This window comes from Esox lucius, chromosome 23 (genome assembly GCF_011004845.1).
Source record: "Esox lucius isolate fEsoLuc1 chromosome 23, fEsoLuc1.pri, whole genome shotgun sequence".
NCBI lineage: Eukaryota > Metazoa > Chordata > Actinopteri > Esociformes > Esocidae > Esox > Esox lucius.
In genome coordinates, this window is record NC_047591.1 from 1292885 (window position 1) to 1318992 (window position 26108).

Sequence of the window (26108 nt, forward strand, 5' to 3'; positions counted from 1 at the left end):
TGCTCATCACATGGCTTATACCATCTCTACTGTAAAGCATTGTGGTGGGAGCAGCATGGGAAAGTGAGACTAGTCAGGAAAGGAGACTAGTTAAGGAAAGGATGAAGAGAGCAAAATACAGAAAGCTATTTGAAGAAAACCTGTTCCAGAGCACAGTGTGCTAAAATTCATATTTCAGCACTACAATGACTCTTTACTGAGCTGATGTATTAATGACACCTACAAATGTAAAGAGTAATAAAGATTTACTAGTTCCAGTATTGGGCTTAATGGAAAGTATGTGGTCCTTGTTGAAAAGTTTGCCTACAGTGTGGCTTAGTCTCCTGGGGGAAGGAGTAAGGAGCCTGTCCTTTGGGTAAAACTTGGAATAGATAGAACAATGGGGAACATGTATTGTTGACATAAGACAGCTGTGCAGTATCTCACCACACCCCCTTACTGTATAAATACTGCTAGTTCTCCTGTGTTACTAGAGATGTGTCACTGTTACCTTGTTACTTTGATTCCTCTCTCCTTGCAAGTTTAATAAAAAATGTATTGTGCCAAGATACTTTTTCCTCTGTGCCTACTTCCTAAGGGTTCTATTTGGTGGACTTTCCTTTACACGACCCAAAGGACAATTCCAAAATAACACTGGAATTTTTTTTCTTTACTTTAGTGTTATTTCTCAGACTCTTACAGCAGGCGCACAATCTAACACAAGTTAACAAAGCATATATTTATTTTTATGGTGCATATCAATCTCAGTCATCGCAGAAGTCATCTTCATTCCATTTTACATTCCACATAACATTTTAATTCACAATCTTCATAGCACATCAATAGCAACAATAACACAGAAACAGCATTGTAAATGTTGAGCAGGTCAGAGGGTCAATTATATGCTAGGCCTTAGGAGTCTAGAGACACTATCCAAATGAAAAACAAATACATTTAAAACAAATGTATTTTAGGATAGGATGTGAATTTTCAGATTGTCCAAATTATGTATTTTTCATGCATTTCAACATTTATTTTAAAGTGTTACATACAGTATGAATAATAAATATATTTGCTAAAGAAAATATATTTAAATGTACTTTTGTTTTTTGTAAAGTGAATTAATTTCTACTTGACTAAATATAGCAGACCTTGCTTTTTTCTCAGAGGATCTGCGAAAGCTAAAGTTTGAAAGCACATGTTGTCTATGTGTTCATGGAGCAAAAGGATACTCATTACAGAGTAACCCAGGCACAAACTCTGGCTTAGAGATTGTAAGGGCCACATTGCAATTAGGACAAGGCCAAACACTTTTAGCAAACCATCCTTAATATTGACAAAACCTTTATTTGTCTAAAATAACTAATTATTGGAGCTTTTATTGTGAACAACACACATAAATCAAAATATCATAATAGTTTTTATGATTTTACTCATGAGCAAATATGGGAGGAAAAATCTTTAATCACTTGCCTAATACAGGCCTAAAAAAAAAAAAGAAAATGTTTTTTTTAAGCAGAGCAATTAGGGTTAAAGCTTCCTTTAAAGTCTGGGGGATACGTGGAGCTAGTGGTCCTACCTTTAAAAGTCTGGTCCAGTATAACATTTTGTAGACAAACTACAGTACGCAAACAAATCTGTCAGATCTGTCAGGATACAACAGACTGCATGACATCACAAACTGCATTAGTTCCGGGGCTATGGACAAATCATGATTTCCAAGGGGGACAGGTCCAATAAAAACTGGGAGGGGACCTTGGTTGCCTGCAACTTGTAAAGAGAGGTGGAGTTATTTGTTCCATTTCTGATTCTCATTTTAAATTGTTTCCTTACATGTACGAACCCTATAACTTAATCAAGCATCTGACCAATTACCTGAGACTTCTTGGTAAACCAAAATCAAGTCCAGTTTTAAGAGCTGGTGGTTACATCGCCATCTGTTAGGATCCACTCTCTATCTTCTTTCTCCAGAAGATGACTGAAACCTCATCTTCCCCTAAAACTCAATCTCCCCGTCTTCCCTACAGCCCTGTCATGTTCATCAACATCTCATATCATCAACAAATTAGGTTGATTTTCTAACCAGGTCTGTTTTTAACCAGAAGCTTGGTAGCTGCTATAATGCTGGGACATCCAGGGTCTTTCTTCCTTAATTTAGGATGCTTTGTCTCTGGTTTAGTCTAGTCCCCAGTCAGCCTCCTCTCCAGCCGCTCCAACTTGGCCAGGTTCTCCTTTAGCAGCTTGGAGCCAGGAGTTAGAATCAGGGCTCTCTGGTAGTAATGCCTGGCTGCTGCATAGTCTCCCTGTGTAGTGAATCAGAATATGCATTATTGATTATTGTAGGCTTATTATGCAAATACAGTATAATCAAAGACTTGATGGTTCATGGATTAATGTTGACTGTGCAAACTAACTGTACTGTGTTGACTTAGTACCTTGATATGTTGAATTCCTCCCATGTTCATCCAAGCTTGCGACTGGTCAGGTTTTAGTTCCACTGCTTGCTTGTAGCTCTGTAATAAACAAACAAACAATGTTAATATGAAATGACAACAGCCAACGATCACTAGATGGCAGTGGTTATCAAGGGAGATGTTTTTACTTTAATCTTTAATAAAGTGAGCATGCCTTATGGCTTAGAATACCAACCTCCCTGTAACAATACAATGTACTATCATAATACTGGAAATCGCCCTTAGATCTGCTTCAGAATTGTCAACCCATATTTTATCCTTTGGCCTTTAACAGTGCCCTTTCTTTGAAGGGAAAAAACACCTGAACAAAAGCTGGAATCCTGGCACCAACCCGAGTCCTACTTAGAGAGTTTATCTCCAAAGGAAATGCAGAAACAAAGCAGGCCTTTGTTGACTTCCTGAACTGAAGAAAGAGGGAGATGGAGGGAGTAGAAAGAGATGGACTCAGGGAGAAAGAGAAACTTCTACAAAATCCAAGGAGAGTGGGAGAGACCGCACCCCCCCAACCCCCCCCCCCCCCCCCCCCCCCCCCCGACGTGGCATTCGGCTTGCGTCATCGCTGGCCTACTAGTCACGCCACTCCTCCTCCCACGGCACTGTCATGTCTTGTTATTGCACGCACCTGGTGTCCATTCCCTCATTAGGTTGCCAATATTACTTCCTGTGTTTCTGGGTGTCTTTGTGTGGTATTGTTTTATGTCTTTCATATGTGGAGAAAGGCACTTTTGTTTGAGCATTTGTGCGCCGTGTTATAGCATGCCTTTGATTTTGATAATTCAAAGAATACAAGTTTCGTTTATGACCTCCCTGCGTTTGGCTCAAACTTTTTCTACACACTCCACTACACCTGTGTCGTGATACAGAGATACATTTTGAATAAGGAAGACAGTGTGTGCTGAATGCACAGCAGTTTTTCTCTGCTATAGAGAAACATTGTATAGCAAAATATCTCACTGCATTCCATACTGAAAATACAGTAGAACCAGAAAGTACTGCTGCAAAATGTTTGCTTTAGATATTTACCATAAAGATATTCACATTGAATATACAGTGCCCTTCATAAATATTGGGACAGTAAAGTTGCTATTTTTGCTGTACACCCAGTGATGCTTTGCCAAGCCTTTACTAGAGCATTTTTGAGCTGGTGCATGTTGACTTCGGTGTCCCATTCAACAAAGTAATTTAAATCAGTAGATTGACTAGGCCAGTCTTAACCTTTATTCCCCTGATGGAGCCCATGGTTGTGTTGGCAGTGTGTTTTGGGTCCAGTGGCATTTTCTTGTACATTGGTAGACAAAATGCTTATGTGCACTTCTAAATACATCTGCTGCAACAATCATACATTACATGATCAATAAAGATGAATGATCCCATTCCAGCAGCTGCCTTGTTTGTTAATGCCATGACACTACCTTCACCATGCTTTACAGTTGAGGTGGTATGCTTTGGATTATAAGCAGTTATTTTTTTTTCTCCACACTATTGCCTTCCCAACATTTGGTTAAGGTTTACCTTGATCAGTACATTAAACTCTTTTACATAACTGTACTGGCTGAACGTTTTACCAAATTCTAATCGCGTCTCAACATTATGACCACCTGCCTAATATGGTGTAGGTCCCCCTTTTGCTGCCAACACAGCCCTGACCTGTCGAGGCATGGACTCCACTAGATCTCTGAAGATGTGCTGTGGTATCTGGCACCAATACGTTAGCAGCAGATCCTTTAAGTCCTGTAATTTGCGAGGTGGTGCCTCCATGAATCTGACTTGTTTGTCCAGCACATCCCACTGATTCTCGATTGGATTGAGTTCTGGGGAATTTGGAGGCCAAGTCAACACCTTGAACTTGCTGTTGTATTCCTCAAACCATTCCTGAACCATTTTTGCTTTGTGGCATGCCACATTATCCCACAGCCCCATATGCAACAAACTGCAAACACACTACAAGATGTACTGTGTGTTCTGACACCTATCAGTACCAGCATTAACCTTATCAGCAATTTGAGCTACAGTAGCTCATCTGTTGGATTGGACCAAACAGGCCAGCATTCCTCCCCATGTGCATCAATGAGCCTTAGCCTTAGCCTTGGCCATGACCCTGTCGCCTGTTCACCGCTTTTCCTTCCTTGGACCACTGTTGTTAGGTACTGACCACTGCAGACCAGAAACACCCCACAAGGGCTGCAGATTTGGAGATGCTCTTACCAAGTTGTCTAGCCATCACAATTGGGCCCTTGTCAACATCACTCAGGTCCTTACGTTTGCCCATTTTTCCTGCTTCTAACACATCAACTTTGAGGACAGAATGTTCAGTTGCTGCCTAATATATCCCACCCATTGACAGGTGCCATGACAACGATATTATCAGGTTTATTCACTTCACCTGTCAGTGTCATAATGTTATGGCGACTCGAATGCTGGTGCAAAGAAAAAGCTATTTCTGGCCAATAAAAATAAAAAATTGAGATGGGCAAAAGAACAGAGACACTGAACAGAGGAAGAACTCTGCCTAGAAGGCCAGCATCTTCGCTACTGACAGATTTGCCCATTTACTGTTTACACTGAGACTGGTGGTGCAGGAACTATGTAATGAAGCTGCTAGTTGAGGACCTGTGAGGCTATTCCTTTGTTATTTCTTAATCAATTAAGCAGGTGAAAAATCAGGAGTTGATTCCAGGGGTGCCATTCGCATTTGGAAGCTGTTGCTGTGAACCCACAACATGCGGTCAAAGGAGCGCTCAGTGCAAGTGAAACAGTCAATCCTTAGGCTGCAAAAACAATTGCATCAGGAACATTAGGAGTGGCCAAATCAACAGCCTGGTACATTCTAAGAAAAAATAACTCACTGGTGAGCTCTGCAACACAAAAAGGCCTAGACGTCCACGAAAGACAACAGTGGTGGATGATCATTGGATCCTTTCCACAGTAAAAAACCTTCACAACATCCAGCCAAGTGAAGAACACACTCCAGGAGGTAGGGATATCATTATCCAAGTCTACCATCAAGAGAAGACTTCACGAGAGCAAATGCAGAGGAATCACTACAAGGTGCAAACTATTCATAAGCCTAAAGAATAGTAAGGCCAGACTAGACATTGTCAAAAAACATCTAAAAAGCCAGCCTAGTTCTGGAACAGCCTCCTTTGGACAGATGATACTAAGATCAACCTGTATACCAGAATGATGGGAAGAAAGAAATATGGAGAAGGCTTAGAATGGCTTATGATCCGAAGCATACCACATCATCTGTAAAACATGTTGGAGGCAGTGTGATGGCATGGCCATGCATAGCTGCCACTGGCAATGGGTCACTAGTGTTCATTAATGTTGTGACAGAAGACTGAAGCAGCCGGAAGTGGAATATTCTTCAATGACCGAGTAAATCAACTGATCTCAACTCGATCAAGCATGCATTTCACTTGCTGAAGACAAAACTTAAGGTAGAAAGACCCATGAACAAACAACAAAGCAGACAGCTGCAGTAAAGGCCTGGCAAAGCATCACAAAGGAGGAAACCCAGCGTTTGGTGATGTCCATGCATTCTAGACTTCAGGCAGTCATTGCCAGCAAAGGATTCTCGACAAAGTATTAAAAACGAACAATTTATTTATGATTGATTACATTTGAGCCTCTGAAATAGCTTTCAGATTTTTGACAAATACAATAAATAATATTGCTATCAGGTTCGTCTCAACCATAACAGGTCAACTGCATTGCCCTTCTAAATCAAATCTAAATAAGTATTATGGTTTATAAATGGGTATTTTGATTAGTATTACGAGCACTCTTAGCAATTTTGAAAAATAAAATGTCTACTCACTATGACTATGCGATGAAAGGAAAAAATAGAACATTTTGTCAACTCCATAAGATGTCAACTCCATCAGATATTCCTGCACAACTTCTGATGGAAATGGAAGAGCCACCATCAAGTCCTGAGGGCAAATCCACATGAATAACTGCAGAGAGTGTTATACCTGATGACTGGATGGCAGTAGTTTATGATGAGCACTGGTGGTTGGCCAGAGCTGTTTCTGTGAATGGTGAAAATCAGGACATGAGAGTGGAATTCTTGCATCCCCATGGCCCCAATGAGAAATTCACACCTCAACAGGGCAGGAGAGATTAATGCTTTTGCCCTGTTAAAGATGTTCTGGTTGAACTGGTGAGAAATGCAGCTCCTATACATCTCAGTCGAACAAGGGAAATATATTGCATTTCTCCAGATGTAATGGACTTCATAGATCTGCTTCCCAGTGAATAAACAGTTTGATTACAGTTTGGTTACAAAGGTCAATGTACAATAAGATAATTTTTTATTGCAATGTTTTATGTTGGTTGGTTGGTTCTGACAGAGGAATATGGGTCTTACACAGTTATTATTATTTGGTTTGAAAGTTGATTAAAAAAGTTGGTTAAGGTTCACATCTTCTCCGACTTAAAAAAAATATTTTGAAATAATGGTTGATTTCTGTTCAAATCTGAAACAATCAAAAAGAGAAGATTCATGATTGAAATGGCTTTCTGTGTGTGTCCAGGTTTTTTGCCGGACCACGTAAGTGGAGCCGGCCAAGAAGAGCGAATGTCTCTTACTGACTGAGTGAGTGAGTGGGTGAGTGAGTGAGTGAGTGACTGACTGACCGACTACCCCTCGTTAAATAGTGTAGTGGTTAGAGACGCGGACTATGGAACAACAGTCCCCGCATTCAACTTCCGTCACAGTCAAAACACATTATGCCTTATGATTTGTTTTTGTCTGTCAGGACAGACAAAAGCTTTGCTGGCTACAACCGTAAGTAGCAACGTAATAGGATGCCTAAAATAAAACATTTCTGGTGGATATTAGGGTTTGTTCAGGATAGACAAACACTTCAATGGCTACACGATTCTCATGTCTTTTCACTTGATCAAAAAGTCAGTCATCAACACCTATATTGATAGATACTGTATCAATGTCATTCACAAATGGCTAATTAGCTGTTCAAATGGCCAGTGGCAAAAGAGGATTTGTTCAGGATAGACAAAAACATTGCTGGCTACGTTATAGGAAGCCTTAAATGAATAAAAAAAAACATTAAAAAGGTTTTGTCCCAGTTATGAAGAATGGGTGATATATATATATATATACAGTGGATATATAAAAAGTCTACACACCCCTGTTAAAAGGCCAGGTTTTTGTGATGTAAAAGAATGAGACAAAGAACGTTTTCCACTTTTAATGTGACCAATAGTGTGAACAATTCAATTGAAAAACAAACTGAAATCTTTGAGGTGGAACATTCTTAAATAAAAAACTTACAATAACCTGGTTGCATAAGTGTGCACACCCTCTTATAACTGAGGATGTGGATGTGTTCAGAATTAACCAATCACATTCAAACTTACACATTTCAAGTGACTCCGATTAATCACAAATAAAATGCAGCTGTTCAAGTAGAATTTTCCTGACATTTTCTAAGTTGCATCTCAGAGCAACTTCATCATCATCATCTTCTGCTTATCCGGGGCCGGGTCGCGGGGGAGGCAGTCTAAGCAGAGATGCCCAGACTTCCCTCTCCCTAGACACTTCCTCCAGCTCTTCCGGGGGACACTGAGGCGTTCCCAGGCCAGCCAGGAGACATAGTCCCTCCAGCGTGTCCTAGGTCTTCTCCGGGGTCTCCTCCCGAAACAGATGCCCAAGCCACTTCAGCTGACCCCTCTCAAGGTGGAGGAGCAGCGGCTCTACTCTGAGCTCCTCCCGGGATCGCCCAGCCACCCTGCGGAGAATGCTCATTTCGGCCGCCTGTATCCGAGATCTTGTCCTTTCGGTCATGACCCAAAGCTCATGACCATAGGTGAGAGTAGGAACGTAGATTGACCGGTAAATCAAGAGCTTCGCCTTGCGGCTCAGCTCTTTCTTCACCACGACAGACCGATACATCGACCGCATTACTGGAGAAGCTGCACCGATCCGTCTGACAATCTCCCGTTCCATCCTTCCCTCACTCGTGAACAAGACCCCTAGATACTTAAACTCCTCCACTTGAGGCAGGCCCTCTCCACCAACCTGAAGTGGGCAAGCCACCCTTTTCCGATTGAGGACCATGGCCTCGGATTTGGAGGTGCTGATTCTCCGCTTCACACTGGGCTGCAAACCGTACCAGTGCATGCTGAAGGTCCTGGTTTAAAGGGGCCAACACGACAACATCATCTGCAAAGAGCAGAGACAAAATCGTGTGGTCCCCAAACCTGACACCATCCGGCGCCTGGCTGCGCCTAGAAATTCTGTCCAAAATTACGAACAGAACCGGCGACAAAGGGCAGCCCTGCCGGAGTCCAACATGCACTGGGAACAAGTCTGACTTACTGCCAGCAATGCGGACCAAGCTCCTGCTTCGGGCGTACAGGGACCTGACAGCTCTTAGCAAAGGACCCAGGACCCCATATTCCCGAAGCACTCTCCACAGGATGCCGCGAGGGACACAGTCAAATGCGTTCTCCAAATCCACAAAACACATGTGGATTGGTTGTGCAAAATCACATGAACCCTCCAACACCCCGTAGAGGGTATAGAGCTGGTCCACTGTTCCACGGCCCAGACGAAAACCACACTGTTCCTCCTGAATCCGAGGTTCTACTATCGGCCATATTTTCCTCTCCAGAACCCTGGCATAGACTTTCCCAGGGAGGCTGAGAAGTGTGATCCCCCAATAGTTGGAACACACCCTCCGGTCCCCCTTCTTAAAAAGAGGGACCACCACCCCGGTCTGCCATCCCAGAGGCACTGTCCCCGACCGCCACGTGATGTTGCACAGGCGTGTCAACCAAGACAGCCCCACAACATCCAGAGACTTGAGGTACTCAGGGTGGATCTCATCCACCCCCGGTGCCTTCCCAACGAGGAGTTTCTTGACCACTTCTGTGACTTCAGCCCGGGTGATGGATAAGTCCACCTCTGAGCCCTCATCCTCTGCTTCCTCAATGGAACACGTGACGGCGGGATTGAGGAGATCCTCGAAGTATTCCTTCCACCGCCCGACGACATCCCCAGTTGAGGTCAACAGCTGCCCACCTCTACTGTAAACAGCGTTGGTAGGGCACTGTTTCCCTCTCCTGAGGCGCCGGACGGTTTGCCAGAATCTCTTCGAGGCCAGCCGATAGCCCTTCTCCATGGCCTCACCGAACTCCTCCCGGGCCGCAGTCCATTTGGCCTGCCGGTACCCGTCAGCTGCCTCAGGAGTCCCACAAGCCAACCAGGCCTGATAGGACTCCTTCTTCAGCTTGACGGCACCACTTACTTCCGGTGTCCACCACCGGGTTCGGGGATTGCCGCCTCGACCGGAGACCTTACGGCCACAGCTCCGAGCGGCCACGTCGACAATGGCGGTGGAGAACATGGTCCACTCGGACTCAATATCTCCAGCCTCCCTCGGGATCCAGTCGAAGCTCTGCCGGAGGTGGGAGTTAAAGATCTCTCTGACAGTAGACTCGGCCAGACGTTCCCTGCAGACCCTTACAGTACCCTTGGGCCTGCCACATCTGTCCAGCTTCCTCCCCCGCCATCGGATCCAACTCACCAGGTGGTGATCAGTTGACAGCTCCGCCCCTCTCTGCACCCGAGTGTCCAAGACATACGGTCGCAGGTCAGATGAAACGACAACAAAGTCGATCATTGACCTGCGGCCTAGGGTGTCCTGGTGCCACGTGCACTGATTGACACCCTTATGCTTGAACATGGTGTTCGATATGGACAAACTGTGACTAGCACAGAAGTCCAATAACTGAACACCACTCAGGTTCAGATCAGGGGGGCCGTTCCTCCCAATCACGCCCCTCCAGGTGTCACTGTCGTTGCCCACGTGGGCGTTGAAGTCCCCCAGTAGAACGATAGAGTCCCCAGTCGGAGCACTTTCCAGCACCCCTCCCAGAGACTCCAAGAAGGTAGGGTACTCTGCACTGCCATTTGGCCCCTAGGCACAAACAACAGTGAGAGACCTATCCCCGACCCGTAGGCGCAGGGAAACGACCCTCTCGTTCACCGGGATAAACTCCAACACATGGTGGCAGAGCTGGGGAGCTATAAGCAAACCCACACCAGCCCGCCGCCTCTCACCATGGGCAACTCCAGTGTGGTGAAGAGTCCATCCTCTCTCAAGGAGTGTGGTTCCAGAGGCCAAGCCGTGCGTAGAGGTGATCCCGACTACCTCTAGTCGGAAACTCTCAATCTCACGCACGATCTCAGGCTCCTTCCCCGCCAGCGAGGTGACGTTCCACGTCCCTAGAGCTAGTTTCCGTGTCCAGGGATCGGGTTGTCTAGGCACCGCCTTCGACTGCAGCCCGATCCTCTCCGCACCAGCCCCTTATGGTCCCTCCTGTGGGTGGTGAGCCCACGGGAATGCGGCCCCACGTTGCTACTTCGGGCTGAGCCCGGCCGGGCCCCATGGGGAAAGGCCCGGCCATCAGGCGCTCGCGTATGAGCCCCAACCCCGGGCCTGGCTCCAGGGTGGGGCCCTGGCTGCGCCATACTGGGCGACGTCACGGACCTCAACATTTTTCTCATCATTAAGGGTTTTTGAACCGCTCTTAGTCTGACCCGTCGCCTAGGACCTGTTTGCCTTGGGAGACCCTACCAGGGGCATATAGCCCCAAACAACATAGCTCCTAGGGTCACTCGGGTACTCAAACCCCTCCTCCACGTAAAGGTGGCAGAAGGTTGAATTTTTTGGCCATAATTCCAAAAGATATGTTTGGTGCAAAAACAACACTGCACATCACCCAAAAAACACCATACCCACAGTGAAGCATGGTGGTGGCAGCATCATGCTTTGGGGCTCTTCAGCTGGAATCAGGGCCTTAGTCAGGGTGGAGGGAATTATGAATCGTTCCATATACCAGGCAATTTGGGCGTCCGTTAGGAAGCTGAAGATGAAGTTCACGACAACGACCCAAAGCACACATCCTAATCCACAAAAGCATGGCTTCACCAGAAGAAGATTAACGTTTTGGAATGGCCCAGCCAGAGCCCAGACCTGAATCCAATTGAACATCTGTGGGGTGATCTGAAGAGGGCTGTGCACAGGAGATGTCCTTGCAATCTGACAGATTTGGAGCACTTTTGTAAAGAAGAGTGGGCAAATATTGCCAAGTCAAGATGTGCCATGCTAATAGACTCCTACCCAAAAAGACTGAGTGCTGTAATAAAATCAATAGGTACTTCAAGAAAGTATTATTTTAAGGGTGTGCACACTTATGCAACCAGGTTATTGTGTTTTTTTTATTTTTTCCCCTCAAAGATTTCAGGTTGTTTTTCAACTGATTTGTTAATGTTATAGGTCACATGATTTATCTTTGTCTCATTCATTTACATCACAAGAACCTGGCATTTTAACAGGGGTGTGTAGACTTTATATCCACTGTATATATTTATACAATTGTTACAATATATATATTTTCATAAATTATTTATTTTATATACTAAATTATTCAAAGTATGGCCTAAATATTACCAAATACAGCAGCAATACTGTTCATGTACATGTATACATGATTATAGATTAAAAATGTCATATTTTAAATAGTTTTATAAACCAGGTGCTTTGAATACTAAATGCTGATTGGCTGATTGCTGGGTTTTATGTACCACGGGGTGTATATGGCCAATATATGACAGTTGTTCTTAGTATAACGCATCATGGAGTGCCTAGACAGTGCTTAGTCGTGGTATATTGGTAATATAGCACAAATCCCCGAGATGCCTTATTGCTTTTATAAATCGGTTACCAATGCATAACAGTAAAAAGTGATGATGATGTCTTACCCGTGATATACGGTCTCATACAGCTATCAGCCAATCCTCATTCAGGCATGAGGTGTAGTGTATGGCCAATATACCATGTCATAGAGCTGTGTCCAGAACCTATGCAATGTGTTGTGCCAAAGAACATCTTACAGCCATGTTAAATTGGCCAAATACCACTTGTCTTATTGCTTAAGTAGACACAGGACAGTGTCTACTGTGCATCCTCATCTGATGCAAGAAAGGCAAATTAATGGCTGGGTTTTGAACTATAATGCTGATTGACATTACTGCAGGCTGTACTATAATTACGAAATTAACTGAATCATTAACCACATTGCATTATATTGCATTTACTGAAATGCTGCTTGGCAATATCTATGAAATGGCATTTCTTGCAAAATAAAATGATCTGAAATAGAGGGAGTGTAGAAAGAGATGGAGAGACTTACTGTATTAGCAGAGAGAGAAAAACAATTAAACAAATAAAGTCACACTTTCTTTTGAAATTAGTTTCTGTTGATGCAGATAGTGGAGGAAATATTACAGTATCAGTATTTTTCACAGTGGAAAAAAAGATCAAGGAATTCAAAGAACTGCAACACTGTTTGAAGTGACTTATTTGCAGACTTTTATCTCTTCTCTCAAGTGTGTATGTCTGAACAGGACAAAGAAAATGCCCAGCACATAAATGTTCCACAGGCACCCTTCAAACCCCTGCAGAAAATATCCTGAATGTAGGACGTGCAAATAGTAGGACGTGGTGATATGCCTCAATACGTGTTCTGGTCATAGTGCTTTCATGAAGGTTCAGATCAATAACCAATTAGTGGTCTAATATTTTTAAAGAAGGGAAAAATTTGATGAGAAAGATATTAACTAGTTCTCCAAGGTTAAGGAGGAGAAGATAATAAAGAAAAGTGAATAATAAGGGTGAGAGTGTAAGGAGAGAAGAAGGCATTGATCAGGAGATCACTGTAGATGTTTTGGATGAGGATAGACATGAGGTTGAGAGGAAATGGAGGAGTACTTTTAACAGGTCAAGAGATTGGGAGGGTGAGAGAAATGAGAGAGTGAAAGAACAATCTAATAGGCAGCTATTCTAAGAATCTAGGAATCAGTGCAGTTAGAAATCAGTGCAGAAATTAGGGAAGCAAAAGCATGATTTTTCTAACATCAATTTGCAACCACTGGTTATCACCCAAAAAAGTTCTGGAACAATGTAAAATCCTTGGAATATCGAAATGAATCATCTCAACTACCTACAGCATTTACATATGAACATACAAAACTGTTAGAACTGTCGAGAGCTTCAACAGTCACTTTGTCAGGGCTAACTGTGCAATTGTATCAGCCGTGCACTACTCTTGCTGCCAACTGCCCATCCCCCCAACTTGTTTTTTATAGCCATTAGTAGTGGAAAAAACTAGAAGAAGTTACATAATCTGGACAATAACAAAAAACTGAGCTCAATGATCTGGACCACACTTTCCTGCCTGTTTCAAGATTTTTAATGCCTGGTCAACATTTAACACACCATTTTGAGTATGAAAGTGTTTTCTCTGGGGCAATGGGTAACTCAGTCTCACTAAAGTTCATGAACAAAATAATTTATGCTTTAGACAACACAATTTTGTGTGCCTGGTCATTTGGCTAAAGCCTTTGACTCAAGTGCAATCTTAATTAATAAATTCAGCAAACTAGAAAAACCTTGGAGTGTACATGTTTGCTAAAAAGCTGTTCAATGAATTAGATTCTCAATAAATGAATCCACCACCCTTACTACATCAGTCACCAGCACTCCCTCATTCATCACAGTGACCTTAAATGGCCCCACACAACTTATTTAGTCCTTTTTACCTAAAAGTTACACTAGCATCATCAAATGCCCGGTATTGCCATCAGGCATTAGGAATAAATGACAGCTGCAACACTATTCGCGTTGCATCACATCCAAAAGCAGGATCCAAGCTTCTGGAATTGCCTGTGGCTGTTGTATGTGTTCATTCTGTTTTGTGAATGAAAATATGAAGTAAAAAAAGTTTACTTTGTTTCTCTGTCTTGTACTCATGCAATGTAATGCATTTGTCTAGGTCATCACTAAGAATGGTTGGTTGTTAACAGTGTTACATGGTTTAATAACAATTAAATTAATTAAATAAATGTAGACGGGATTAGCAAAAAGGAAAGAAAAAAAGTGAGTATACTCCACCTCAAAGGCTCTGTCCAGCTGGTTCATCTCTCTGAGCTGGTTTCCCTTAGAGAAGTAAAGCTCTGCCCTAACAGATATATCTATGGGGTTCTGCTGTAGAGCCTTTTCTAAAGCATCCAGAGCCTGGAGGAAGACAGGAGAGAATTAGAAACATGCATGCACGCATGCGCGCGCAGACAGACACACACACACACACACACAGATCCTAATTAACTGAATCACCAGAATCATTAAATATTGACGGCTTAATCACACACACACTCCTGGCCTGGCAGTTGGAACCTCACTGTTTTAGAATGAATCTCAACCACAACATTCAAAAATCAGAGAGCGAGAGACAGTACTAATTTACTGCCAGGTTTTCATTTACTGGCTGATGAGCAGAGGAAGAGAGTCTGGCAGTCAGAGATACATTTAAAAAGGCAGAAGAAAAGGAGCAACAAGACCACGCAGAGATTTAAAGATCAAAAAGGAGACCGAGGTGGATATTTAATTAGGGTTTCAGCAGTTTACTGGTGAAAATCTATCGTGTTTGTTCTGGTTCACTAGGGCTTCAGCAGTTCACTGGTGAAACCCTATCGTGTTTGTTTCCGGTTCATTATAGTCTCAGCAATTCACTGGTGAAAACCTAATGTGTTTGTTCCAGTTCATTATTAGTGTTTCAGCTGTTTACTGGTGAAACACTATTGTTATTGTTACCATTGGTTATTATTACTATTATTAGTGTTTCACTGGTGAAACACTATTGTTTTTGTTACAGTTCATTATTAGGGTTTCAGCAGTTCACCAGTGAAACACTATTGTTTTTTTACCAGTTAATTATTATTATTAGGTTTTCACTAGTAAACTGCTGAAACACTATTGTTTTTGTACCAGTTCATTATTAGTGTTTCAGCAGTTCAATGGTGAAATACTATTGTTTTTGTACCAGTTCATTATTATTATTATTATTATTAGTGTTTCAGCAGTTCACTGGTGAAACAATATTGTTTTTGTACCACTTAATTATTATTAGTGTTTCAGCAGTTCAGTGGTGAAACACTCTTGATTTTGGACCAGTTCATTATTATCATTATTAGTGTTTCAGCAGTTCAGTGAAGAAACACTATTGTTTTTGTACCAGTTCATTATTATTATTATTATTATTATTATTATTGTTTCAGAAGTTCACTGTTGAAACAATTTTGTTTTTGTATCAGTTCATTATTATTAGTGTTTCAGAAGTTCTCTGGTGAAACATTATTGTTTTGTGAATTTTGGTTATTATTATTAGTGTTTCAGCAGTTCACTGGTAAAACACTAATGTTTTTGTACCAGTTCATTATTATTATTATTATTATTAGGGTTTCAGCAGTTCACTGGTAAAACCCTACTGTGTTTGTTCCAGTTCATTATTATTATTATTATTCAGGCTAAAAAGGGTGTATTTCCAAATTCCCATGAGATAAAATGGCTTAAAGTTGTCCAAAGTTTTGTGGTAGGAAAGGGCCAAGGGCCGCAACTTCTGCTTCAGTGGCATGCATGTTTGCTTCATGGTTGGCGCTGTCACAAGCATCCAAAATTGCACTGTTTGCCCGGTCACCACGCCTACCCCTTGTGACCTAGAATCTTGAAAATTGGTACATAGTTGTAGCTCTTAATGATGAAAATGTTTGCAATTGGGACCCATAAAGTCTGCCTTGATGGATTTTCCGCTGTTTTTTATTATTTTTTAAACACAAAGAAATGTATTCATCTGGCACCAAATGGCGGATCTTCATGTAATTTGATATTTGGCATCTAGGAACCTTGGTCTTCTGAAATTAAATCAGCCAGGCCAGTATGTCAAAAAACATGGCCGCCATTGACAGATGAACATTTGCAGGGGCGTGGTTTTGCACATATATAGACACATCTCCTAAAAGGATAATGGTATAATAAATCTACTTGGTACGTATGTTGACAAGAACCATACGGAAAGAATTACTGCAAATAGTTTTTTATCAACCACACAGTGGCGCTAATGGGGTTCCCCACATTTGCAAGCTCACCACGCTCACCATGTTTAGAATTAAATCTTGAAAATTCCTCCCAAGGAACATATTTGCAATTGGGACCCATTAAGTCGTGCGTAATGGTTTTTCAGCAATTCTGAATTTGTGAAAAATGCTTCAAATGCTACTTCTGTAGCATCAAAAGACAGATTTAAACATTTTCACAAAAGTACACCTGGCTTACAGCATCGAAGGAACATTGTTATTGTGAGTACGTTCTTATTCCTTTGGTACCTGTGATGTCGTTGATTTGGGCATTGCGATGTCAATTTGTCATACTGCATAATTGTATTGTACATCCTGGATGGTTTCATTCGCCATGTATTCATGTTTCAGTAATTACTAGTGTTGTAAACATCTTGTTAAATCACTTTATTCCACTGTCACTGTGAATATGGGATGGTTACGTCGAATGACAATAGCCTAATAGCCCATAGGATTAGGCCACCATACATGCTAGAATCATTAGCTTTCTGTCCATCATGCTGAAGTTACTAATCGTTATTGATAAGCATGAAGTGGACCACTTTGGAAATCAAAAGCCCGTCCAACACGTTTGTTTTGGTTACTGACCTGTATTTACTTGACTGGTAAGCCAGTTAGGACTGTAACAACCTAATAGTTTGTTTTAACCAGCAAGGTAGTAGATAAATGTAGCTGCCATGTACAAAAGTTGTCCAGCGGCTAATGACTTTCAAGAGGGGATGATTACTTTGTCAATTAAATTACGCTATATGGGTTTAGAAAATACACTGACATGTGGATATAGGGGTATACTGATATCGATTCTAGTTAGAAAATGTTTAGGTTCGATTTCGAACTGCAAAATTTAGTTTCTGAATTCTGTGATTAAGTATCTGCATGTTATTGATTGTGGCCAGCTGTTACTACCTCCACGATATCCATGCAGCCGATTGTGTACCGTTCATGTAAAGGAGTTGGCATTAAACTAATTGCACTCATTAAACCGTTAAAAACAACTATACCGCTCTATATTTGGAGGCCTATTATTTATTTAACTTCGGTATCAACAGTAACACTGTACATTAGAGATCAGTCAGCAACAATAAGACTTCCGATTTTCATATGTTGCCTTCAAAATGAATGTCTGTGGTGTGTCTGTAATTTGTGTTGTGTAGGCTACATTTTTCAAAGGAAAAACTATGTGGGGGAAATTATAAATTAAACAATTACAAGTGTTCACACTTGCATATTTTGAAGTGGGAAAGCACCACCCTTAGCCTAGGGCTAGCTTGCCATGCTCTGGAGCAGTTTTTCAGGGCTAGCCCCAGAAAAACTCTGACAAAATAACCAGTGTGAATCGGGGTTAAGAACAAAATCATAGAACGTTTATTGTCCAATAACAAAACCTGCCCTTTCACTTAATTTACAAAAGCTTGTGACGTGCACTGTTACCAACTGTTCCGTCTGTTTTGGTCCTTTTCTGCATAGTTTTGTTGTTTCATTATGCCTGCTAAATCTTAGCGATGTAGTTATTGCAGCTTGCTTTTGATGTAAATCCAGCAAATATATTGACAGAATGACTAATGTTTTTCCCTTTCTTTGCGTAGTTTTAACTAAGTAGTTCAAGCAAAAACCGACAGGATGGCTGTCTTGATCAGTCGATGTCATGAAGTCCTTAATTGAATCGTGGTAGCATAACAGTGATCATGTGTCAGTGATCTAATCTACTGTAACATTATTTGCATGCCAGAGAGAACGTAACATGTGCAGCTTATCATAGAATGCAAAATGGTATTGCGTCATATTTGTCCATTAGCCCTGGGCGTAGGAACAGAAGTTAATCCTTAGCCTAGGTTTAAGCCTTAGCCCAGGGTTAACAAACTCTTGTGTGAACACAGGCTAAGCTAACCTGGGGCCAGTCTTAGCCTGGGACAGTGCTGTGTGTAAAGGCCTTATATTTTCCAACCCCTCCAGTACAAGGAATACTTTTTTCGGAAAAACACTTCAGTACCGCAGTGAATGTATTGCATGAAATACTTTGTAAAATTAAATAGTTTATTAAATAGTTTGTAAAATTACAAATATAATGTGAAATCATGGGGCACTGTGCTACGTCCAGCAAAACTATATATTGTTGTCCCTCTTTGTCCCTGATTGCAACACACTATCATACATGGAATTCATATTGCCTCATTAGTTAGCAGCTAATGGCTTTTATAAGGAGTCTGTCTAGTTTCTGCATCTAAAATTATTCTGATGACATGAATATAATTTCAGACAGTTTAGCTATGAATAATTTGCCTTTTAGATATGAGCTGTTTCTCAATGTCAAGGATCCTTCCTTGGTAGGACTAGTCCTTCCAAGGAAGGATCCTTCAGAGGCTAGGACAGGCTCCTCCTTAGCATTCGAAGAACACGTACAATGGAACAGGCTAGCAAGTGCACGTCATTGCGTGCTTGCGTCATTGAAAATGTTTCGCCTTCTTTTCCGCGCTACATTTCAAAACACTGGACGAAATCGAGTTGGAACTGTAAACGGTGCTGTTCAATTTTTTGTTGCGATGGAGGAGGTGAATCAGCGTCAGTCTGCTTGCAGGAGGAGAATACTCTGTCGACAACTTTGCCCGCAACGTGCGAAGGTAGGTAACGTTACCGACACTAATAAGCTATAATATAAGCAATGGTCGTTTTGTGTTATTAATTTCATGTCAATAAAGTAAACCCTCGTGGGAGTTAATGTTTGTAGTTTTCATAACACTTACCGGTAAGGAGAATTGCATTAATTTATCTTAATTACATTAAGCTTTCAGTAGCTAACCGTTTACATTAGCTTGTAGTTTACTGCATGTATGTAACATTAGCTCATTGTCCAGTAGCTTCTAGCTTTCAGACAAATGAGGTGCAAAACATGAACAACAAGGTAAACGCTACCTGCTAATAAAGGTTGCCACAGGCAGTATGATAAGCAGTAAACTGCAAGTGAGAAAGGTTAAATAGTACTGTAAACACACAAGCTACAACCAACATAGGAAAAGTCATAATAACACCATTGATAAACATCCACTAACACAGTAAAGGTAGGTGTAAGTGTGTCAAATGGTCAGCAGTTGTCAAATAAGACCATGATGAAGAAATTACCATTATGTTACAGCATGTGTAAATATACTTTATACAATTGTTATCTTACCAGAACAGGTTGGATAATTAGACTAACCTAAAGCTTTCTCCTTCTGTCTACAGTCTGGAAGCATCCCCATCATCGGCAGCTGAGTCTGATCGCCCCTTCATGTTAAATATATTTGTGTACAGCTTATAGTCATGTTTGAATAAATTTTATAATAAATATATGTTTCGTTAATGTCTTTTTAGAGCTTGTATACCTAACAAGTTATTAAAACAGGTACAATCTTAATAATTATTCAGCTACAAGTTTCCTATGTGCAGATCACAATTTGATGGAAAAATACACATTGAACAACAGTTTATATAATATACACACCCAAAAAATTAATTACACAGACAAACCAGTTAATTTAATGCATTTATTTTTAGAATGTCAATCTCAAATATAGCAAATAATCTATTCAACATCTGTCTCCCTGCTTGTCTTTGGCTTTCCCATCCCCAGTGACAGTCTATGTTTGTTCCTTAGTCCCTGTTAACAGAGATCAAACACAAGAAAAATATGTTTACAGTTATGAATGCTATAACGAAACGTTACAGAACATTATACTTGTAACATGGGAAACTACACATACATTTTAGCTTTCATTTAACGTTGCTAGTGAAGTTAACAAGGTGCAGCGTTACCTACCATCCTGAAGCTACAACTGATAAACACATCATTTTCAAAATATCTGCTAACGTGACGTGCCGTGACATTAACTGCTTATAAAAAGAGATGAAAATGCCACCGGACATTAAACTTTACAAACACAAATGGTAAAAAAGACGGCAAGCTAGCTAACAGCCTAATGTTAAAAGATAGGTTCAGTTAGCTAACGTTATATATATCTACCTAATTATGATAGCTATTTGTACCAGCATTAAAGCGTTAAGCTTTATATTGATTTAACACATTAACGGTGATAACAAATGTACGGCAAACACTAAAGATACTTACATTTAAATTATTATTTCGCCGTGAGCGATGCCGCTCCAACTCCCCGCTTAGTTCCGCCATTTAATTAATTTTTACAAGCTGGCAAAAGCTGTGCGCATTGGATTGTGGGTGATTTGGGGCCGCGAAGGATGCACTTATGCATCCTTCGCCGTCTATGGGAAATTCTCCGAACGAAGGACTCAGTCCTTGGTAGGATTCGGAGGATCCTCGACATTGGAACGGTCCTTCGACGGATGTCGATGACGTAGCATCCTTCAAATTCTGGCTTTGAAGGATCCTTCCTTGACATTGAGAAACGCCTATGGTGTTATGAATTCCAGCCTCAGTAGCTAATTTATCCATTGTTGTGATTTGTACAATATCTTGTTACTAAAGGCAAATATTTAGTGGAATGCAATGCTGCCATGATTATTTCATTTAAAACAGCTACCTAGCACAAAAAAGTACAAAAAATGGCTAACGTTAGCGATAAACGCTACCGATGTTAGCTAGTTAGTAACGTTAGGTGAACTAATGAAAGTTTGGCTAGCTAGTAGCTAGTAATGCGAGCTAATTGAAATATATTTAACTAACCTCAGTTTAATATAACAATAGTCCTTCAAAACCCATTTTGGTGACATGAACAGTATAACATTCAGTTTATCTAATAATAATCTGACTGTTTAGAGAAGGTGTCATGCTGTCAAGCCTTAATAACCAATCTATGCTCATGTATCTAAGCTAATTTTGTTTTCATTTGGACAATGACTTGCTAATAAAAGCAAATGTTTAGTGGAATCCAATGTTGCCATGATTATTTCATCAAAATGAAATGCTAGAAGAGTCTCGGTCTACATTAGCCTTAGTTAAATGCCTTAAATCATTCTTGTGACATGAACATTATAACCAATGATTCAGCTATTAAAAATGTTCCTTTGCTAAAGAGTGTGTTATGTGTTCAAGCCTCAGTAGATAATCCATTCCCAGAAGTTAAGTAATTTCTCGGTTTTCATTTGTTTCTACAGTTCCATTTCTAAATGAGGGCTAAATTTATAAATTGTACCATTAAATTGTAGACATGGCAATTCAATTAAAATGAAATCTGACTTGTAATTTAAGAATAACACATTGGTAGGGCATGGGCATATAGCCTTTGTACCCAAGTCAACATATTTTTACAGTAAGAATAGGGAGGGCATTTTCCAAATAAATCAAAATCTGGAAAGGTATTGGTTTTATTGTTGCCACCTGCAGTAGTATTTTGATCATCGAAATTGAACAATTCTAAAATAAATAGTTTGCCCAATCATTGATGTTAATATACATGCTTAGGTAAACAGACCTTTGAAAGTTATAATGATTATCTCTGTTATGTCCTGAAAACTTTTGCAATGTAACATGCAAGTAAATTCAGTTTGGCCATAACATTATCTGTTGTCCTTTGTCACTCATTGAAATTATATTTGGTGCACAGGATCATGGTTGTGTCCTTACTGTGTGTGAAGAATGCAAAATTGCACTTTTTGCAAGCTCACCGCGCCCACCAAGAGTCTTGAAAATTGGTACATACGGTGGATATAGAAAGTCTACACACCCCTGTTAAAATGCCAGGTTCTTGTGATGTAAAAGAATGAGACAAAGATAAATCATGTCAGAACTTTTTCCACCTTTAATGTGACCAGGTGAAAAACAACCTGAAATCTTTGAGGGGGAAAAATAAAAAACTCACAATAACCTTGTTGCATAAGTGTGCACACTCTTAAACTAATACTTCTTTGAAGCACCATTTGATTTTATTACAGCACTCAGTCTTTTTGGGTAGGAGTCTATTAGCATGGCACATCTTGACGTGGCAATATTTGCCCACTCCTCTTTGCAAAAGCTCTCCAAATCTGTCAGATTGCAAGGAAATCTCCTGTGCACAGCCCTCTTCAGATCACCCCACAGATGTTCAGTTGGATTCAGGTCTGGGCTCTGGCTGGGCCATTCCAAAACATCAATCTTCTTCTGGTGAAGCCATGCTTTTGTGGATTTGGATGTGTGCTTTGGGTCGTTGTCGTGCTGAAAGGTGAACTTCATCTTCAGCTTTCTAAAGGACGCCTGAAGGTTTTGTGCCCAAATTGCGTGGTATTTGGAAACAGTTCATAATTCCCTCCACCCTGAATAAGGCCCTGATTCCAGCAGAAGAAAAAGAGCCCCAAAGCATGATACTGCCACCACCATGCTTCACTGTGGGTATGGTGTTCTTTGGGTGATGTGCAGTGTTGTTGTTGCGCCAAACATATCTTTTGGAATTATGGCCAAAAGGTTCAACCTTGGTTTCATCAGACCATAACACATTTTCCCACATGCTTTTGGGGGACTGGATGTTTGTTTATGCAAACTTCAGCTGGGCTTGGATGTTTGTCTTTGTAAGAAAAGGCTTCCTTCTTGCCACCATACCCCATAGCCCATTCATATGAAGAATACGGGCGATTGTTGTCACATGTAGCACACAGACCATGGCTTTTGCTCTGAGATGCAGCTGAACTTTATTTGTGATGAATCAGAGTCACTTTAAAGTATGGCAGGTGTGTTATGACTTCTATTTAACATTTTTGAATGTGATTGGTTAATTCTAAACACTGCCTAATCCTCAGTTATAAGAGGATGTGCACACTTATGCAACCAGGTTATTGTAAGGTTTTTATTTTTCATTTTACCCCCTCGAAGATTTCAGTTTGTTTTTCAATTTAAGTATTTGATATATCAGAAAAAAACATAATATTTGGTACAGAACAATTTGTTTGCAATTACAGAGATCATATGTTTCCTGTAGTTCTTTACCAGGCATGCACACACTGCAGCAGGGATTTTGGCCCACTCCTCCATACAGACTATCTCCAGATCCTTCAGGTTTCGGGGCTGTCGCTGGGCAATACAGACTTTCAGCTCCCTCCAAAGATTTTCTATTGGGTTCAGGTCTGGAGACTGGCTAGTTCACTCCAGGACCTTGAGATGCTTCTTATGGAGCCACTCCTTAGTTGCCCTGGCTGTGTGTTTCGGGTCGTTGTCTTGCTGGAATACCCAGCCACGACCCATCTTCAATGCTCTTACTGAGGGAAGTACAGTGATACATGGCCCCAACTGCCTTAACAAGAGGCAAATAAGTTCATCTCCTCATAAGGAACATATTTGCAATTGGGACCCAGTAAGTTGGGCTTAATATTTTGTGGGCATTTCTGAATTTGTGAAAAATGCTTCAAATGACCTATGTTAAGTGTGATTACATTTGATACACATGATCAGGGTTGTAAGTTTAGTTTAGGACATTAGTTGGATTTGTGTCCTATTGGAAAAATTGCAATGTGGCTACTAAAAGCTAAATGCTGAAACCCGCTAAATGCTGCTTGCAGCTTTAACTAGGGTTTCAGCAGTTCAACAGTTCCGATTCTTGCATATTTAGTAATGGACAAATAAAATCAGTGAAAAACACCTTTATGAAGGTTATGTTGAGTTTGTATTGCTAATTACTGTTTATGTGCGCAGCCATTTTTGTTTTCATTCCACTCAATTCAGGGACCAAATGTCTGCGATCAAAGATGGTTGATCAAGACAATTCACTAATCTGACCGGAAGTTCAAATCTTGATTACCTTCCTGTCTCTGAGTCACTCATCTTGTCACCTGTATCTGACTTTGATAAACAATCGTGAAATACCACCTGCGGCAGACCAGATGGGATGTAATGTTAAGTTGATCAGTCTTTTTTCCTTACTGCAAGTAAGGTGTAATTTGCAACATCAACAAAAACGAAAAAATCTATTGAACAAAATAGTAAGATGGATGCTAAAAAATACAAACCCATTCCCAATTAACTAAGTCGGAAATTTCAGAAATGATAATTGACATGCTAGTTAACATTTTATTTCACTAATAATTACAAAACTTTGACGACTTGATAAAGTTATCATTTGGTATACAATAAGATATTTTTCGAAACTGCTGCTGACCAGAGGCTTTTTTTGCTGGCCTAGTGATTTTATATTTTAAAAAAATGATGTAATATATATTTTCATTAACGCTAGATGTATTTTACAAAGTTTGTTCCCATCAGTCTACTGACGTAGTTTCATTGCTTTTCTTTCCCTCGGTTGTGCTGTTTCCAGTGCAGCTCAGATAAATCAGAGATTTTATCCAATTCCATTTTCCAAGTGTTGTCTCCGGGTGAAAATCTATCTGAGACCAATAGAATTTCAAGTTAATCCCATCTTCTGTTGAAGCAAATGGGGAGGAGGTTGTTGATTGTCATTTTCTTCAACAATTTCGAGTTCGCCATAATGAGCCTGGCCTTAGGCACGTAGCAGCCTTCTAGCTTGCTTAGTTTCCTATATGCACATTCTTCAGGTGGGGTGATCTGAGAGAATTTTTAGATGTAGAGTTTTCTGTTCGATTTTTTGTTTAGATTTGTATTGAGACTTGTTGTCTTTTTAACGCACAATGGAGGAGAAGAAATGCATTTGGTGCATTTCTTGGAAATTGTGAGGAAGGGTCGACCAAACCCACAACTAGCAACAGTTCAGTGTAATGATGTAGTAGATGCAGTGCTTTCTGTTAGAATTTTTGTTTAGATTTGTACTGAGCCCTGTTGTTTCTTAATGCACAATGGAAAAGAATAAATGGATTTGGTGGCGGATTAATGGGCAATACCTTTTTGGAGAAAAGCTAGAAATTGCGAGGAACCAACCCCCAACCTAGCAGCCCTGTCCCAGACAGGGAAAGGATTTGTTTGGCACTTTCAATCGATCGAGTACGAAAAGTATACCTGGCTTACAGCATCGAAGGAACATTGTTTTTGTGAGTACATTCTTGTTTCTTTGGAACCTGTAATATCATTGATTTGGGCTTTGCGATGTATATTTCTGTTGCTGTGTCCTGTCATACTGCATAATGGTACTGTACATCCTTGATGGTTTCATTCACCATGTATTCATGTTTCTGTAATTACTAGGTTTGAAGCCTGTTGTTAAATCACTTTATTCCACTGTCACTGTGAATATGGGATGGTTACGTCGAATGACAATAGCCTAATAACCCATAGGATTAGGCCACCATACATGCTAGAATCATTAGCTTTCCGTCCGTCGTGCTGAAGTTACTAATCATTAATGGTAAATAGGATAATGTGCCCCACTTTGGAGGTCAAATGACCATCCAACACATTTGTTTTGGTTACAGTTTTGGTGTCTACTTGACAGGTAACCAGCTAGTAGTTCGTTTTAACCAGCATGGTAGTAGATAAATGTAGCTGCCATGTACAAAAGTTATCTGGGGGCTAATGACTTTCAAGAGGGATGATAACTTGGTCCTTTAAATTACGCTATATGGGCTTAGAAAATACACTGACATGCGGATATAGGGGTGTACCGACATCAATTATAGTAAAACATTTTTTTTATTTAATCAAACATTTTCTGTGATTAAGTAATTGCACATCATTGATTGTGGTCAGCGTTTACCACATCCGCAATATCCATGCAACTGATCATGTACGTTTCATGTAAATGATTTGGCTTTAGTTCAAGTTCATG

General features: G+C 40.7%; 1 protein-coding gene across 2 annotated transcripts in view; it reads right to left on the minus strand.

Annotated features, from left to right (window-relative positions):
* Positions 1–703: 703 nt before the first annotated feature.
* tmtc1 (transmembrane O-mannosyltransferase targeting cadherins 1) overlaps positions 704–26108 on the minus strand; it is a 314311-nt gene continuing 288906 nt past the window's right edge. For both annotated transcript variants that reach the window (XM_034290060.1, XM_034290061.1), the window contains 3 exons: positions 14441–14563; positions 2415–2492; positions 704–2282 (listed from right to left, as the gene is read on the minus strand). In XM_034290060.1, coding sequence (XP_034145951.1) covers positions 2160–2282; positions 2415–2492; positions 14441–14563 — 324 coding nt within the window. In that variant the 3' untranslated portion in view covers positions 704–2159. The remainder of the gene's footprint in view (positions 2283–2414; positions 2493–14440; positions 14564–26108) is intronic.